Source organism: Pithys albifrons, chromosome 11 (assembly GCF_047495875.1).
Source record: "Pithys albifrons albifrons isolate INPA30051 chromosome 11, PitAlb_v1, whole genome shotgun sequence".
Taxonomy (NCBI): Eukaryota; Metazoa; Chordata; class Aves; order Passeriformes; family Thamnophilidae; genus Pithys; species Pithys albifrons.
Window position 1 is genome coordinate 25,054,678 of NC_092468.1, and position 18,901 is coordinate 25,073,578.

General features: G+C 43.2%; 2 protein-coding genes across 2 annotated transcripts in view; one reads left to right on the plus strand and one right to left on the minus strand.

Moving 5' to 3' along the window:
* Positions 1–175: 175 nt before the first annotated feature.
* LOC139676751 (keratin-associated protein 16-1-like) lies at positions 176–2,064 on the minus strand. The gene is made up of 4 exons (XM_071566011.1): positions 2,056–2,064; positions 1,067–1,255; positions 801–917; positions 176–682 (listed from the first exon to the last, which is right to left on the minus strand). The coding sequence occupies exons 1-4, from the start codon at positions 2,062–2,064 to the stop codon at positions 176–178; spliced, it is 822 nt and encodes a 273-aa protein (XP_071422112.1).
* IFT80 (intraflagellar transport 80) overlaps positions 1,618–18,901 on the plus strand; it is a 37,701-nt gene continuing 20,417 nt past the window's right edge. The window contains exons 1-8 of the mRNA XM_071566572.1: positions 1,618–1,797; positions 3,311–3,381; positions 4,090–4,314; positions 7,029–7,139; positions 9,551–9,619; positions 15,214–15,323; positions 15,589–15,678; positions 16,642–16,779. Of these exons, the coding sequence (XP_071422673.1) occupies positions 3,348–3,381; positions 4,090–4,314; positions 7,029–7,139; positions 9,551–9,619; positions 15,214–15,323; positions 15,589–15,678; positions 16,642–16,779 (777 nt within the window). The 5' untranslated portion in view covers positions 1,618–1,797; positions 3,311–3,347. The remainder of the gene's footprint in view (positions 1,798–3,310; positions 3,382–4,089; positions 4,315–7,028; positions 7,140–9,550; positions 9,620–15,213; positions 15,324–15,588; positions 15,679–16,641; positions 16,780–18,901) is intronic.

Genomic DNA, 18,901 nt, shown 5'->3' on the forward strand with positions numbered 1-18,901 from the left:
GACGGGCGGGGCAGGGCCGGGTTTGAACGGCACCGCCGCCCGCCCGCCATCTTGTGAGCGTTACGGACCCGCCGGGCCCGGAGCGGGGCAGGGACGGCGGGGAGAGAACGGGGGGCTCGCACACAGCGGGGAGGGCACTGAGGGGGAACACACACCGGGGTGGGCACTGAGGGGCTCACACACAGCGGGGTGGGCACTGAGGGGGAACACACACAGCGGGGAGGGCACTGAGGGGCTCGCACAGCGGGGAGAGAACGGGGTGCTCACACACAGAGGGGTGGGCACTGAGGGGCTCGCACAGCGGGGAGAGAACGGGGGGCTCACACACAGCGGGGTGGGCACTGAGGGGGAACACACATACCGGGGAGGGCACTGAGAGGGAACATACACCGGGACGGGCACCGAGGGGCTCACACAGCGGGGTGGGCACTGAGGGGCTCACACACAGCGGGGAGGGCACTGAGGGGCTCACACACAGCGGGGAGGGCACTGAGGGGCTCACACACAGCGGGGTGGGCACTGAGGGGCTCACACACAGCGGGGAGGGCACTGAGGGGCTCACACAGCGGGGAGAGAACGGGGGACTCATACACAGCGGGGTGGGCACTGAGGGGGAACACACACCGGGACGAGCACCGAGGGGCTCGCACACACCGGGGTGGGCACTGAGGGGGAACACACACTGGGGAGGGCACGGGAGGTCACACACAGCGGGGAGGGCACTGAGGGGCTCACACACAGCGGGGTGGGCACTGAGGGGCTCACACACACCGGGGTGGGCACTGAGAGGAAACACACACCGGGGAGGGCACTGAGGGGCTCGCACACAGCGGGGTGGGCACTGAGGGCCTCACACACAGCGGGGAGAGAACGGGGGGCTCATACACAGCGGGGTGGGCACTGAGGGGGAACATACACTGGGGAGGGCACTGAGGGGCTCACACACAGCGGGGTGGGCACTGAGGGGGAACATACACTGGGGAGGGCACTGAGGGGCTCACACACAGCGGGGTGGGCACTGAGGGGCTCACACACACCGGAGAGGGCACGGGGGGGTCACACATACCGGGCTGGAGGCGCCCACACATACCGAGGGGCACCCACACACCGGGCCGGGAGCGCGGCCGGCGGTGCGGGGGCAGCGGGGCTGGTACGGGGGGCTCACACACCGGGCCGGGAGTGGGGCGGGCACGAGGGGGAACCCACACAGCGGGCAGGGGCACTGGGAGGGCTCACAGACAACAGGCCGGTGGCACTGGAGGGGAACCCACACTGGGGAGAGTATCCACACATCGGGGGGCTCCCACACACACCGAGAAGGGCACCGGGAGGCTCCCACACACCGGGCCGGGAGTCGCGGCCCTGCGCCCCAGGGATCTCTGGGTTCATCCCCACAAGGAGCTCACGGCGCTTGGTTTTGCCGGGCGACACGCGCGGGCCAGTTTCAAAATTATTTAAAAAAATGTGGGGGGGGGGGAAAAAGTGAAAAAAGGAAAAAAATCAATAAAAATGGTGGTAGAGGCGCGGGTGGTTTAAAGCGGGTTTAATTAATTAGCGGGCGGCGCCGTGGCACCCCGGGAAGGGGGGGGGATGTTCGTGAGGTGGCGGAGGGAGAGGAGGAGGAGGAGGAAGGGGAGGAAGGTGAAGTCTCGCGAGAAGTCGCCATAGAGACGGCGGCGCTTGGGGACAGGGACAGGGACAGGGAGCGGAGGCGGAATCGGACAGGGACCCATCGGCATCGGAATCACCACGATTATCGCGATCCGGCCGCCGCTCCGCGCTCTCCCCACGCTGCAGGTGAAGGGGAGCGGGACCCGAGGGCCGGGGGCCTGGATGGGCTGCCCTGGGGAATCGAGAAGCGGAGCGAGGGTTTGGTGTTCCCTTCCCGGTGCCCCCCCTGTCCTGCCCGCTGGTTTCCTTTCCCTGCGCTCCCTCCCGGCCCGCTCTGTGGAACCCCTTCACTCTGGAATTCCTTCCCTGTTCCCCCCTATCCCGCTCTCTGGCATTCCCTGCTCTCAGTCCCTTATCCTGCTCTCTGGCATTCCCTGCACTCACTTTCCCCATCCTGCTCTCTGGCATTCCCTGTGCCCCCGTCCTGCTCTCTGGCATTCCCTGCACTCCCCTATCCTATCCTGCTCTCTGGTATTCCTTGCTCTCAGTCCCCCATCCTGCTCTCTGGCATTGCCTGTGCCCCCATCCTCCTCTCTGGCATTCCCTGTGCCCCCCATCCTCCTCTCTGGCATTCCTTGTCCCCCCATCCTCTTCTCTGGCATTCCTTGTGCCCCCCATCCTCCTCTCTGGCATTCCTTGTGCCCCCCATCCTCCTCTCTGGCATTCCCTGTGCCCCCATCCTGCTCTCTGGCATTGCCTGTGCCCCCATCCTCCTCTCTGGCATTCCTTGTGCCCCCATCCTGCTCTCTGGCATTGCCTGTGCCCCCATCCTCCTCTCTGGCATTCCTTGTGCCCCCCATCCTCCTCTCTGGCATTCCCTGCCCTCTCCCCCATCCTGCTCACGCTCCATCTCTGCCGTCCCCGCTCCTCTCTCTGCTCCCAGCAGCTCCGGAGGGAGGCGGCTTTGTCCGGGATTTGGCATTTCCCAGCAGGGATCACTCCCGGTTATTGCCCCGTGGCTTCCAAACCTCCCGCCGTGCCGCTGGATCCTTCGGGAGCTGCGCTGGCGATCCCTGGGATGGGTGGGATGGATGCACCGGTGGATCCCTGGGATGGGTGGGATGGATGCACCGGTGGATCCCTGGGATGGGTGGGATGGATGCACCAGTGGATCCCTCGGGATCTGCGCTGGCAATCCCTGGGATGGGTGGGGTGGACGCACCAGTGGATGGCGGTGGCTGTGCCACCCCAGGGTGGGCGTTTGGCCTCTTGGGGGCACATAGAGGTGATTAAATCGTACCCAAAAATCAGAGCAAAGCTCTGGGCTTGTCTTGGAAAGCAAAAGAGCAGGTTTGCCCTTCTACCCACCCTCCTGTGTGACAGTGCCAAGGTTTCATATCAAAGATCTTAAAGGTCTTCTCCAACTTTAACAATTCAAGGATTCTCTGTTCCCAGCATCACTTTTTCTTTAAATTGTCCACTCTGTTTATTCTAAGCAATAAGATAATTTTACAGTTGGATACTGTACAAAAAAGGTCTGCTTTGGTGCTTATTTTTCCACAGTACTAATGTAAAATTGCTCCAAAACTTTTTATTTTAGTGTTAGTGTATTTCTTATTAATGTTGGCTACTTATGTGTGCATGTATATGATGCTACTTTCATATACTCATATATATGTTTTGTTTTCTTCTATTACAGTTCTAACATGTGGTTTTAATGCTCCAGAACAGCTGAGATGAGACTGAAGATTTCACTTTTAAAGGAACCAAAACATATCCTTTGCCACAAAACCCCCCATAGAACACCATGTTCAGTCTAAATAGATTCTTTTCCAGAAAGTATTTCTTTATCATAGAAGTTACAGTAAAATATTAGTAAACTGCAGGTGGCTTTTTGTTTCTTTTTCTTTTCTTCACCTTGGCCTTCAGTGCAGCCTTTGGGGACAATGTTTTAAGAGAGAATGAACATCCTTGGAATAATAACTTCAGAAACTCTCAATATTTTGCTCCAATGTTTTGAGTTTTCCTTCTTATTTGTAGTAATAAGTTGAAAGCAAATAAGAGCAGTGATTTATCTGCTTGAATTAGAAAACTGTAATTTTCCTACTAAAATACAGCAATTTATACAGATGTGTTAATAAACCAACACTTTGGAATGACAGTTGGGTGTTTTGCACTTGAATTGTGCACTGAGACCCTTTTAAAGGTATAATCCAATAATTCAGCTGTTTCAATGACTTTATAACATACGAAGAATTAAATATTTAAATGATGGTTTGCTTTATTTTTGGCTGAATTTCTACCAGCTCTTTTCTTGTCACAGGAGAACAAATAAAGAGAGTCGTATTTTTGATGTGAAACATGAAAAATAAAACATGAAAATAATCTTCCTGTCTTGTCCCTTCAGCTTTGCACAGCTCAGGGGTTTTGTGGGCTTATTGTTAATAGTTCCCCTGTGCAGATTCCTTAATTGAATGGAACATAAGGAAGTGGTGAGCTGTGTGGGCTGGACCACAGCTGATGAGCTGTATTCCTGCAGTGATGATCACCAGGTCATGAAGTGGAACCCCCTGACGAGTGAGACAACTCGAGTGGTGAAGCTCCCAGATGATTTTTATCCCTTGGATCTCCACTGGTTTCCCAGGAGTGTCGGGGGGAAGAAACAGCCCCACTCTGAGAGTTTTGTTCTGACAAGTTCTGATGGTAAGTCAGGGTGAAATATTTATTATTTCATGCCACCTTATGTCACTCCAAGATATGGGATGTTGTTCTGGGAGCAGGAAGGTTTGAGGATTCCTTGGGGGTTGTTTTCCCTGCTCCTCAGAAAGACTAGGAATTAATTTTGCACACAGCCAAACTTTTCTCCCTGTGTGAATTTTCCTGCAATTTTCCTGCAGCAGTTTATTCCTCCCTGTGATAAGGATTCCTGGAAACTTGCTGAATCCAATGGGAAAGGAGAATAATATCTTTGCAGGGTTGCATTAATTGCTGGTTGAACTCCAGATGTTTGTGAAATTGGAGCAAATGTAAATTTAATCCTCTTGGGTTTCCTTCTGAGATGCCTCTCTTGGGGGGTGTTATTCTTTTACTTCCTATTAACGTGGATCTTGTTGTTGTTTTCTTGCAAAAATGAAGAATGTGCTCAGGTTTTAATTGCAAATTAAGCACAAATCATAAGTGATTAGGTTTATGTTGTCACTTTTTATTGATGGTTTTATGTCAGGTCAGCATTGAAGAGGCTGTGAAGGAACATCCATGTTTTATATTCTGTATTTGAATAGGGTGTGAATCTCCCACTGGAAACTCCTCCAAAACTGGAGAGGCACTTTCAGATTTTGTTTTTAGATATAATTACTTATAATTACACAAACTTACACATATATCACATATATATGTATCTGATATGTGTGGGGGTTTTATATAATTACATATAATTACACACACACATCATATATATGTGATATGTGTGTGTGTAATTATATGTAATTATATATAAAGCCAAATAAATATATTATCAACAGAGAAAAGAATGATTACATATATTATTAAATATATAATAAATACATTATTAAACATATACTAAATAATTAAATATATTATTAAATTATACATCCTAAAGTAATGAATATATTAAATTATTAATTAAATTTTATATATCTTGAATTATATCTATATGTGATATGTGTGTGTAATTATATGTAATTATATATAAAAATAAATAAATATATTATCAATAGAGAAAGGAATTATTACAAATATTATTAAATATATACTAATTACATTAGTAAACATATAATAAATAATTAAATATATTATTAAAATGTGTATCCTAAAGTAATGAATATATTAAATTATTAATTAAATTATATTTATTAAATTTATATATATGTGATATATGTGCATGTATTTGTGTAATTATATATAAAACCAAATAAGTATATTATCAATAGAGAAAAGAATTATTACTTATGTTATTAAATATATACTAATTACATTATTAAACATATACTAAATAATTAAATCTATTATTAAAATATATATACTAAAGTAACGAATATATTAAATTATTAATTGAATTATATATATAAAATTATATATATGCAATATGTGTGTGTGTTTGTGTAATTATATGTAATTATATATAAAAACAAATAAGTATATTATCAATAGAGAAAAGAATTATTACTCATGTTATTAAATATATAATAAATACATTATTAAACATATACTAAATAATTAAATATATTATTAAAATAGATATCCTGAAGTAATGAATATATTAAATTATTAATTAAATTATATATAAAATTATATATATGTGCAATATGTTTGTGTAATTATATGTAATTATATATAAAAACAAATAAATATATTATCAATAGAGAAAAGAATTATATATAATAAATACGTTATTAAACGTATACTAAATAATTAAATATATTATTAAAATTGATATCCTGAAGTAATGAATATATTAAATTATTAATTGAATTATATATATAGGTAATTATATGTATGCAATATGTGTGTGTGTATATATAATTATATGTAATTATATCTATAAACAAATAAATATATTATCAATAGAGAAAAGAATTATATCTATAAAAATATATAATATATATAATAAAATACTTATATATAAAACAAATAATTATAAATAAACCAAATAAATCTATTATGAATAGAGAAAATAATTATATATATTATATATAGTATATATAATAAAATAATTATATATAATATATAATATATAATAAAATACTTATATATAAAACCAAATAATTATAAATAAACCAATTAAATCTATTATGAATAGAGAAAATAATTATATATTTTATATATAGTATATATAATAAAATAATTATATATTATATATAATATATAATAAAATACTTATATATAAAACCAAATAATTATAAATAAACCAAATAAATCTATTATGAATAGAGAAAATAATTATATATATTATATATAGTATATATAATAAAATAATTATATATTATATATAATATATAATAAAATACTTATATATAAAACCAAATAATTATAAATAAACCAATTAAATCTATTATGAATAGAGAAAATAATTATATATATTATATATAGTATATATAATAAAATAATTATATATTATATATAATATATAATAAAATACTTATATATAAAACCAAATAATTATAAATAAACCAAATAAATCTATTATGAATAGAGAAAATAATTATATATATTATATATAGTATATACAATAAAATAATTATATATTTTAGATATATACACACACATATGTACACATACATATATACATATATATACATATACATACATAATATACATATATATATACACATATACACATATACATATACATGAAAAATTTATATAAATTATATATACTTTTTGTATCTTTTCTTCAGGGAGGTTCCACTTGATTTCCAGGTTAGGAAGAGTGGAGAGGAGTGTGGAAGCTCATTGTGGAGCTGTCCTGGCAGGAAGGTGGAATTATGAGGGAACTGCCCTGGTTACAGGTGAGCATTTGGGCATTCGTGGGGCTTTTAAGACACAAAGCTGCCATGCCATCAAAAATGTAATTGTGCAACATATAGTATTAAACAAAATTAAGTAGAATTAAGTGTTTCAATAAAATGTGTAGGATGTGACCACTTTATTCTGTGGGATACAACAGAATATTTTGGAATAATAATTTAATCCTCGACACATATTTAGAAGGTGTGATCCTGAATTTCCCAGTTTAAATTGTAAATTACTTTGAATTTGAATGAATAAAAATGAGTCTCTTAAATGTTCACACACTGCTTGAAATTCTGTGGGAAAGAGGGAAATGGAAACAAAAAAATCAATATAAATGAAGTTACCTGTAAGAAGTTACTTTTTTTCTCTAAATAAGGTTGTTATCACCTGATTTAATAGAAGTTAATTTTGCACTAATTAATTAATGCTATTGTAGATTAATGTCTAATTAATAGAAGATCTCATTTCTCTTTTTTAGTGATCCTATTTATTAAATGTCTTCCTGTTTACCTGAAAGTAAATGTTTTAACATCAGAGTGTTTGGATGGTTTTCTGCTGTTCTGAACTTCAAAAAGGAAAATATTTGATTTATTTTTTTCTCTCTTTTTTCAAAGAAAAGCTGCTAAGTTGGGATCTTTCTCTCCTGGGATTTTTTTAGCTAACAGAGTTTACTGCAACCTCCTGAGCATCTTGAATATTCCTGTGAATATTCCTCCTTCCATCAGGAGGGGTGTGATTACCAGCTGCAGAATTCCCACACTCCCAACAAGTGTCATGCAGTCCCCCCCCAAAAAAAAAAACAAAATAAAGGATTCAAAAGGCAATTTTGACAAGGCAATTTTGCCTTTTCCTTTGGAGAAGTTCCTGAGGCAAATCTGTGGGAATTCTTCACTGTTTCCAGTTTATTCTGTAGGATCATCAGCTGCTCTTACACCACAACTCTGAAGAAGCAGCCGGGCAGAGGGACCTTGGAGTACTAATTGACAGGAAGCTCAACAGGAGCCACCAGTGTGCCCAGGTGGCCAAGAAGGCCAATGGGATCCTGGCCTGGATCCAAACTAGCGTGGCCAGCAGGGCCAGGGCAGTGACCCTTCCCCTGGACTCTGCCTTGGGGAGGCCACACCTTGAGTGTTGTGTTCAGTTCTGGGGCCCTCAGTTGAGGAAAGAGATTGAGGGGCTGGAGCGGGGCCAGAGAAGAGCAACGAGGCTGGAGAAGGGACTGGATGTGGCACTGAGTGTCCTCTTAAACACCTTCAGGGACAGAGAATCCACCATGTCTTGATTCAACCCTACTGTGATCACCAGCCCAGGGCACAGAGTGCCCTGGGCTGGTGATCACAGTGGGGTTGGATCAAGGGTTGGACTTGATGATCTCAGAGGTCTCTCCCAACCCAAGTGAGAAGAGCAACGAGGGTGGAGAAGGGACTGGAGCACAAGTGCTGTGGGGAGAGGCTGAGGGAGCTGGGGGTGTTCAGCCTGGAGAAGAGGAGGCTCAGAGGTGACCTCAGCACTGTCTGGAACTGCCTGAAGGGAAGTTCTGGCCAGCTGGGGGTTGGTCTCTTCTCCCAGGCACTCAGCAATAGGACAAGGGGGCACGATGGGCTCAAGCTCTGCCAGGGGAAGCTGAAGTTGGAGAGCAGAAAAAAATTCTTTGCAGAGAGAGTGCTCAGGGATTGGAATGGGCTGCCCAGAGAGGGGGTGGATTCCCCATCCCTGGAGGTTTTTCAGCTGAGCTTGGCCGTGGCACTGAGTGCCATGATCTGATAAAGGGACTGGAGTTGGACCAAGGGTTGGACTTGATGATCTCGGAGGTCTTTTCCAACCCAATCCATTCCATGATTCTGTGATTCTATGAAGAGAAAATCACTGATATTACATCACTTAAACTACTTTTTATGGCTCTATTTCAACAGCATCAAACGTGCACAAATAAGATTTTAAAATTAATTTTCATTTTACAGTTTTTAAACACTTAAAAGCTGCATTGACCCAGATGGAAAAAACTGAAATGTGGTCAGTAAATTCCCTTTGAATGGAAGAATTCCACGAAGTTTCTGGGAGCACCTTTTTCCTCATTAATTGGAGGTGGGAGGCTGAAATTGCAGGGCCAGAGCTGAACATTTTAAATCTGGGAGCACACCAGGAAATCTGTGCTCTCAATCACAGCATCACAGAAGATAATAACAAATATAGGAACAAAATAATAACAAGAATAATAACAAAATCACCATCTGAGGTTTTTTTTCCTTAATATACTTTCTATTTGCATGTTTGGAAGACTAAATAAAAGGTATTTATCTATGAGAAGACCTGGATTGATTTCACTCCACCTGTTTCCCAGGTAGATACAAGCACCATGTTTGTTTGACTTAATTTGATTTTAATGGATTTCTCTGCTAATTTTCAGTTGGGGAAGATGGGCAAGTGAAAATCTGGTCTAAAAGTGGAATGCTGAGATCCACTTTAGCTCAACAAGGTAAGATAATTTTGCTAAAGTTCCACTAGAATTTTGTATTTTGGCTTGTTCTGAAATGTATTTAAAATAACAGATCTTAAATCTGGCAGTGATGGTTTGTTTAAGGGTCTTAATGCCTAAATAAACTTAATTAAAATTAAATGTAAATCACAGTTGAATGCAGGGAGAAAAGCATTTAATAAGACCTTAAAAAATGCTAAAAAAATATTCTTCAAATGAAAAGTTTTATTGCAATATTTTTAGACAGCAGTCTCAGTTCCACCCCAAGGATTTTCTGCTATTTCAGTGAAGATACTGAGCCAAATTTTGTTTTTCAGACTTCATACATTGAGCCCATGTGACCTTCTGACATTTTTGAAGAAACCACATGCACCTGGGCCTGGGTTAAATGTCAGCCCCTTATCTCTTTCTGAAACAAATCATCTGAATTCTTTCAACCTGTCGAAGGCATTTTAACCACAGGAGTGAATGTGAAGTGTATGTCAGTTCTTTGAAGGAAGTTCCCATGCAGATGTGATGTTTTTCATGCTTACAGGGGAGAAAGATAAGCCAACTGAACCAGAATCTTTGAAAGAAAATAAAACCTGATGCACACAATCTGTACCACTTTTCGGTTGGTAGTTGTCAAGGGGTTTATGCTTGTTTGAGGTGTGAGGTAAGAGGTATCTTGCAGTGTGAAACATGAATTTTCACTGATTTCTGGGGCAGTTGAGCCCCCATGAGATCACTGTCATCTTGTGTTTCTGAGATCAGATCCTGGAGACTGAAATCCTTGACACTGAATTTACAGGATCAGAATCCCACAGAGCCCTGTGTAAGCTGCTGCCATTCCTGGGCTCACTGGAGGATCCTGCAGAAATCACTGCTTTTCTAAGGGAGATAAATCATATTTGAGCTCATTTGTCACTTCCCTCATCATCTCCTTGAGAACTGAAAGGATTCCCATTGCAAACATTCTTCCAACTCCTTCCACTCTTTGCATCAGGAATATATTTTCAGGTTCTTCTCTCTGAGTGCTGGTCCAGCTGCCTGTTCTGTCTTTGGATTTTATTCACCACAAAAACATGGACATGAGTTTTTCCCTCCTTTAACTTTCTCAGTCCTTTCTTGGAGCACTCCAGCTGGACATCCCTGTGAACCTGGTGGGACTCCATGGTCTCTCCTGCTGTAGTGTTTGCTCATGGCTGTGTTTGTTCCTTGAACCACTTATAGAATCATAGAATGGATTGGGTTGGAAAAGACCTCTGAGATCATCAGGTCCAACCCTTGGGCCAACTCCAGTCCCTTTACCAGATCATGGCACTCAGTGCCACGGCCAAGCTCAGTTGAAAAACCTCCAGGGATGGGGAATCCACCCCCTCTCTGGGCAGCCCATTCCAATCCCTGAGCACTCTCTCTGCAAAGAATTTTTTCTGATCTCCAACTTAAATTTCCCCTGGCAGAGCTTGAGCCCATCGTGCCCCCTTGTCCTATTGCTGAGTGCCTGGGAGAAGAGACCAACCCCCACCTGGCCACAACTTCCCTTCAGGGAGTTCCAGACAGTGCTGAGGTCACCTCTGAGCCTCCTCTTCTTCATCCTTAGATTCTTCTGCTCACTCCTGAGGGAACTCCCACGTGTTGCTCTTGGCACACAACAGGGTTGTGTTCCACCAACCTTCCTTCACATTTGGAACTGGGGTCGTCTTCTTCCGAAGCTGAGGAGTCTGAAGGGCACAATGTGCCACTCCCAGTACTGCCACAATCCAGCCCCCAGTGGGGTAACTGGTTCTTGGTCTCTTGTGCTGAACATGGGAGCTCAGGCTGGGATGGTGCTGGAACTGGAATCAGGGAGTTTGAGGATACAGCTGAAAATAAGTGTTTCCACTCTAAAATTCTGATATGAAACCAGACAGGGACAGCAACCTTAAAACTCTGCTTGAGAAACATCACAACAGTTCTTGGGTTGCAGGGGACCTTAAAGCCCATCCAATTCCTTAAAGCCCATCCAATTCCTTAAAGCCCATCCAATTCCCTTAAAGCCCATCCAATTCCTTAAAGACCATCCACCTCCCAGGTTGCTCCAAGCCCTGTCCAACCTGGCCTTGGACACTCCCAGGGCTGGGGCAGCCACAGCCTCTCTGCCCAACCTGTGCCAGGGCCTGCCCACCCTCCCAGGGCAGGATTTCTGTGTTCCTTTGGAGAGAGCCACAGGACCATGAGGAGCAGGAAGGGTGGAGAGAGGGCAGTCCACTCTGAGAGCAGAGACTGCTCTGCCAGCACCAGCACCTGCCTCAGGTGGGTCTGCAGCTCTTCAGGTGGCTGCTGGCACCTTCCCTTCAAACTGAACTTCTCATCTGCTCTTCCCAAGAATGGATTTACTCAGGACCTGAAGGTACTGGGAAAGGATTCTCGGAGAGGTTGTGGACTCTCCATCCTTGGGCATGTCCAAGGCCAGGCTGGACAGGGCTTGGAGCACCCTGGGACAGTGAGAGGTGTCCCTGCCCATGGATTAATGTTTGACTCCTGTGACAGCCACACAAACAGCTGGAATTACCCAAGTTGGTGCTATGGCTCACGTGGGATGGGAAGAATCCAGATGTTCCTTCTTCCAGTCCCACCTTTCCTGCCTTCCTCCCTTCTGTTCTCCTGGAATTTTCCTTCCTGCAGCTGTTGGTCAGCACACCATTCCCTGCAGTGTGTGTGCTCCAGGGAATTCTCCTTCCCAGGGGCTGGCAGTGCTTTCCCAGCCCAGGCCTTGTTAAGTGCAGGAGGAAATGAGTTAACTCAGCCCCTGCTGTTAAACCCTGGAAATTGTGGTTAAGGAGTCAGGAAAAAGGGCAACATTTGGTTTGAATAGAAAAGTCTTCTGATTGTTAAATCAGCATTAGAGCAGGACAAAAAAGGAGTTTATTCAGAATTTCTGTTACAGCTGGTGACAGGATTTATGTCATTTTCAACAGGAGGAAAAGCCACTGCCAGAGTTACTTCATATCTATATGTTGGGTGTTCTGTGAGTTGTCTCAGGCTAAAAACAATCTGTGTTTCCAAGTAATATAAAATAAATACCTTCTTAAAAGAAAATATATGAAATGCAAAAATTTCAGCAGCAACAACAGCAGTTCTCAGTTTAGAGTCTGAATAGCTGGAAGCTCAAATCAAGTTTAACTGCAATAAAATCAGATTTTTGCACAGAGAATATTCAGAGGCTTTAGTGGTGAAGTATTTGATTTTTAGGGTGATTCTTAGAGCAGTTCAATCTAAATCTCATCAAGATCTTCCCCATCAAAAATATTCCTGAGCCATTTTTTTGAAATCTGCCAAATGTGCCATTGAAAATTTTACCCTCTAGGAGCATTTCTTAAACTTTTTAGAATTTTATTACCATAAATTATATTAAAATTTTGTTTATTTGAACCATTTTCATTCATTTTCTCAGTTTAATACTTGGAGATGCTCTTCACTTTCTTAGTTGTATTTGCAATGTGGAAAATATTTGCATAGTTGGCAAATCTGATTTTTTTTTTCTAGTTTATTTTCTTTTCCTGGCTGTTTTGCCATCTAATTTTTGCTTTCTTCTGTTTTCAAAAAACATAATTTAAAAATTGCAACATGATTTTAAAATGGATCCATCAGCTTTTATTGCAGATACGTCATCCTGGAGTTTCCAGTCCAAAAATTTTGAATTAATTGAGGAAAAATCTGTGAAATCTGTGGGCCAGTTTTGCTTCTTGTCATTTATTTTGTAAGTTATTTGTGTAGGGAATATTTGAGTTTTATTCCATGTGCAGCAGAATAGAAATGTGTGTTAATTATGGAGCCTAAACATCTTAAAAGAACAATTTGGGTACAGTATAATGTGTTTTCTATTCATATTTGTGTTAATTCTCATAATTATTTTCTGATCTCTATATTGGTAATATATAAAATATGTATTATATAATAGATATATAGATATATATATAGTAAATATAGATATGCAATATTAGAGCTATTACAGATATTGGTATTTCTGGTGTGTATATTGGTAAATATTATGTTGCTTTTCTGCATCTCTTAAATGACTTGTGAACAAAATGGTATAAATAATTAAAATTGTATGAATTAATAATATAAAAATACAATAAAATGGTATAAATAAATACATACATACAGAAAGATGGAAGGACAGAAGAAAAGGAAGAAAGGAAATAAAAAGAAAGAAAGGAGGAAAGTAAGGAAGGAAGGAAAAGAAAGGAAAGAAAGAAAGAGAAAGAAAGGAAAAAAGAAAAGAAAAGGAAAGAAAGAAAAGAAAGAGAAAGAGAAAAAAGGAAAGAAAGGAAAGAAGGAAAGAAAGGAAAGAAAGAGAAAGAAAGGAAAGAAGGAAAGAAAGGAAAGAAAGAGGAAGGAAAGGAAGGAAAGAAGGAAAGAGAAAGAAAGGAAAGAAGGAAAGAAAGGAAAGAAAGAGGAAGGAAAGAAAGGGAAAGAAAGGAAAGAAGGAAAGAAAGGAAAGAAAGGGAAAGAAAGGAAGGAAAGAAAGAAAGGAAAGAAGGAAAGAAAGAAAGGAAAGAAAGGGAAAGAAAGGAAGGAAAGAGAAAGAAAGGAAAGAAGGAAAGAAAGAAAGGAAAGAAAGAATGAGAAAGAGAGAGAGAATAAAAGCTGAATTAAATGCAAAATGCAGCCATGCCTGTGGGGTTTCTGGAGTTGTGTACAACTCTCCACTTATAAAGGATTTATAAACTGGTAACATGGTAAATGAAAATAAATAGTGAGGTTTGAGAGAGAGTAGTAAGTAACACTTATGTAATACAGTGTATGTGTATAAATAGACATAAATATGAACAATTCTCTATGCAGAGATGGGTAATACAGAGTTAAAGGATGGGAACAGTGCCCAGGAGTGTTAGAGACATAACTGTGAATAATTCCCTGTGCACAGCTGTGTGACACAGGGCTCAGGGACAGGAGCAGTGCCCAGGAGTGTTAGAGACATAACTGTGAATAATTCCCTGTGCACAGCTGTGTGACACAGGGCTCAGGGACAGGAGCAGTGCCCAGGAGTGTTAGAGACATAACTGTGAATAATTCCCTGTGCACAGCTGTGTGACACAGGGCTCAGGGACAGGAGCAGTGCCCAGGAGTGTTAGAGACATAACTGTGAATAATTCCCTGTGCACAGCTGTGTGACACAGGGCTCAGGGACAGGAGCAGTGCCCAGGAGTGTTAGAGACATAACTGTGAATAATTCCCTGTGCACAGCTGTGTGACACAGGGCTCAGGGACAGGAGCAGTGCCCAGGAGTGTTAGAGACATAACTGTGAATAATTCCCTGTGCACAGCTGTGTGACACAGGGCTCAGGGACAGGAGCAGTGCCCAGGAGTGTTAGAGACATAACTGTGAATAATTCCCTGTGCACAGCTGTGTGACACAGGGCTCAGGGACAGGAGCAGTGCCCAGGAGTGTTAGAGACATAACTGTGAATAATTCCCTGTGCACAGCTGTGTGACACAGGGCTCAGGGACAGGAGCAGTGACCAGGAGTGTTAGAGACATAACTGTGAATGATTCCCTGTGCACAGCTGTGTGACACAGGGCTCAGGGACAGGAGCAGTGACCAGGAGTGCTCTCCGTGCCCACAGGCAGCCCCGTGTACTCCGTGGCCTGGGGACCCGACTCAGACAGAGTTCTCTTCACCTCAGGGAAGCAGCTGGTTATCAAACCTCTTCAGCCAAACGCCAAAGTGCTCCAGGTATCACTGACAGTGGCATCAATTGATGGGCTTTATTTTCATACAGATACAGAAGCCTTTCCCTTTTCATTCGCTATGAAAAAAGTGGGTTTGGTGCAGATTTTTGGGCTGAGATTCTGCCTGTTCTGGCTTTATTTAATTTATTGTTCTGCTGAAGCAGAGAATCATTAAGGTGGGACAAAACCTCCTGGATCATCGAGTGGAATGATAAATATTCAAAATAAAAGCTGTCAGACTGTGTTTAATTTATTTTTTTCCATTTCAGTGGAAAGCTCACGATGGACTGATTTTAAAAACTGACTGGAATCCAGTTAATGATCTGATTCTTTCTGGAGGTGAAGATTGTAAATATAAGGTGAGTTCTGGTGAACTTTGTAACTGAATGAGCAAGAAAGTTATTAGACAGAATTTTTAAAATTTTAGTAGTACCTGGAAGCTCAAAATTAAATGAGGAGTCTTTCAGTTTTCAAGAAAAATTGTATTATTTATAAATACTTCTCACTCTGTGTGGTAACAAAAACTCACCGTTTTTTTAAAATAGAACAGAACAGAAATAGCAAAAATACAAGTGAAACAAACTCTGAAAGGAAAATATGGAGAAAAATAGAAGTGATTGCCTGAAATAGTATCAGTATGACATGCACTGAAAGAGATAATGACATGTAAGATAAAGCTGCTGTTTTCTATTACAGGAATATTTGGTAACATTTTTTGTATATTCTTTATCCAAAATAAAAAGCACATATTGTGTCTCTTCCCTTAAACAGGAACTTAGTTTTAAGTGTGTCATGTGTGGGTTCTGTCATCAAATCATATGATGGGTGAGATAAAACATACACAATTAAACCCCAAATAAATAAATAAAAGCCCCAAATGAAGTTTTTAAGAATACCCATATCAATTAAAGTGTTTAAATCAAACTATTTTGTGAACTGATTCTTGGTATTCTGTTGGTTTAAAAAAAAAAAAGTCTTTGGTCTGGAAATTTTGAGAGGGGCCTGATATTGTTGGGAAAGGAGTTGAAAATGGGATAAATTTGTGGTCATTTTACAGACTTGGGGGAGTTTAGAGGAATTATTTAACCAGAAATATTTTATACAGAATAATGTGACATCTGGCATGGCAGCAAAGCAAAGTCAAACCAATATTGATTGGGAACAACCTCAAATAGAAAATAAACTACAACACAGGTGATATTTCCAGTTACACTGGAACAACCTGGAGAGTTATTTGTGCCCCTGCTGTGGGGAGGAGGGAGGATGGAATGGCTGGGAATGCAGCTGTGCTCACAGAGGTGTGTTTGGCTCTCCTGCTGCAGGTGTGGGACAGCTTTGGGCGAGCCCTGTACAGCTCCCAGCCCCACGGGCACCCCATCACCAGCCTGGCCTGGGCCCCCGACGGGCAGCTCTTCGCAGTGGGCTCCTTCAACACCCTGCGCCTGTGCGACAGGGCCGGGGTGAGTGGCACAGGGCACAGGGAGTGTTCTAGAACAGGTCTGTGTGACAGAGCTGGGGTGAGTGGCACAGGGCACAGGGAATACCCCAGAACAGGTCTGTGCGACAGGGCCGGGGTGAGTGGCACAGGGCACAGGGAGTGTTCTAGAACAGGTCTGTGCGACAGGGCCGGGGTGAGTGGCACCAGAACAGGGCACAGGGAATACCCCAGAACAGGTCTGTGCGACAGGGCCGGGGTGAGTGGCACAGGGCACAGGGAATACCCCAGAACAGGTCTGTGCGACAGGGCCGGGGTGAGTGGCACAGGGCACAGGGAATACCCCAGAACAGGTCTGTGTGACAGGGCCGGGGTGAGTGGCACAGGGCACAGGGAATACCCCAGAACAGGTCTGTGTGACAGAGCTGGGGTGAGTGGCACAGGGCACAGGGAATACCCCAGAACAGGTCTGTGCGACAGGGCCGGGGTGAGTGGCACAGGGCACAGGGAGTGTTCTAGAACAGGTCTGTGTGACAGGGCCGGGGTGAGTGGCACAGGGCACAGGGAGTGTTCTAGAACAGGTCTGTGCGACAGGGCCGGGGTGAGTGGCACAGGGCACAGGGAGTGTTCTAGAACAGGTCTGTGCGACAGGGCGGGGGTGAGTGGCACAGGGCACAGGGAGTGTTCTAGAACAGGTCTGTGCGACAGGGCCGAGGTGAGTGGCACAGGGCACAGGGAATACCCCAGAACAGGTCTGTGCGACAGGGCCGGGGTGAGTGGCACAGGGCACAGGGAGTGTTCTAGAACAGGTCTGTGCGACAGGGCCGGGGTGAGTGGCACAGGGCACAGGGAATACCCCAGAACAGGTCTGTGCGACAGGGCCGGGGTGAGTGGCACAGGGCACAGGGAATACCCCAGAACAGGTCTGTGCGACAGGGCCGGGGTGAGTGGCACAGGGCACAGGGAATACCCCAGAACAGGTCTGTGCGACAGGGCTGGGGTGAGTGGCACAGGGCACAGGGAGTGTTCTAGAACAGGTCTGTGTGACAGGGTGGGGGTGAGTGGCACAGGGCACAGGGAGTGTTCTAGAACAGGTCTGTGCGACAGGGCCGAGGTGAGTGGCACAGGGCACAGGGAATACCCCAGAACAGGTCTGTGTGACAGAGCTGGAGTGAGTGGCACAGGAACAGGGCACAGGGAGTGTTCCAGAGGGTGTCCAGATCTGTGCGACAGGGCGGGGGTGAGTGGGAACAGGGCACAGGGAGTGTTCCAGAGGGTGTCCAGGTCTGTGTGACAGAGCTGGGGTGAGTGGCACCAGAACAGGGCACAGGGAGTGTTCTAGAACAGGTCTGTGTGACAGAGCTGGGGTGAGTGGCACCAGGAACAGCCCTGGGGGGCCCAGGAAATATTCCAGAGGGTGTCCAGGTCTGTGTGACAGAGCTGGGGTGAGTGGCACCAGAACCAAGGCTGGGGGCACAGACAGGGCTGGGGTGAGTGGCACCAGGACAGGGCACAGGGAATGTTCCAGAGGGTGTCCAGGTCTGTGTGACAGAGCTGGGGTGAGTGGCACCAGAGCCAGGGCTGTGTTTTATATATATATCAGTATTACTCTTCTAATTTAAAATATTAAAAAATATATATAAAATATAAGAAAATATCTTTGCTGGGTTTTTTTTAAGCATGTATTTGGTAGATAAATATTCTTAATTAACTGCATTCAGTCCAGAAATAACTAATTAAGTCCTTCCTAATGAGTCCTGGAGCATCAGGATCACAGATGTGTGAGATGTTCCTGGGATGGAGCCCTGGGAATGTGCTCATTGGGATAATTTCCCCACATCCCAAGAGCCATAAATGGGAATTGAGTAGGAAGTCACAGCATTCAGTGGCTGCAATCCTTTATTTTTACTCCATTGTGCAATCAGAAAAGGGGAGCTTAAGTTATTGCTTTGATGTATTTATTTAAAATAATGAAACTTTTTTACCTCCTGGTTTTGTTCCTGAGAGAATCCTTTGAATTCAGTGAAAAATTAATTATGACACAGGAGAAATATAAGCCAAAATATGATATTACAGGTGATGTTGGAACAACACTTGTAAAGTCAGTAGTCAGTTATTTTTTTTTAAATCAGTGTATTTAGGAAATA

What these genes read in the sequence shown, in the direction of transcription:
- LOC139676751 (XM_071566011.1), bottom strand. An exon ending in GTGTGGGCGCCTCCAGCCCG is followed by an intron (nt 918 to 1,066) that starts GTATGTGTGACC and finishes TGCCCTCCCCAG; the next exon opens with TGTATGTTCCCCCTCAGTGC. An exon ending in GCCCCTCAGTGCCCTCCCCG is followed by an intron (nt 683 to 800) that starts GTGTGTGTTTCC and finishes TGCCCTCCCCAG; the next exon opens with TGTGTGTTCCCCCTCAGTGC.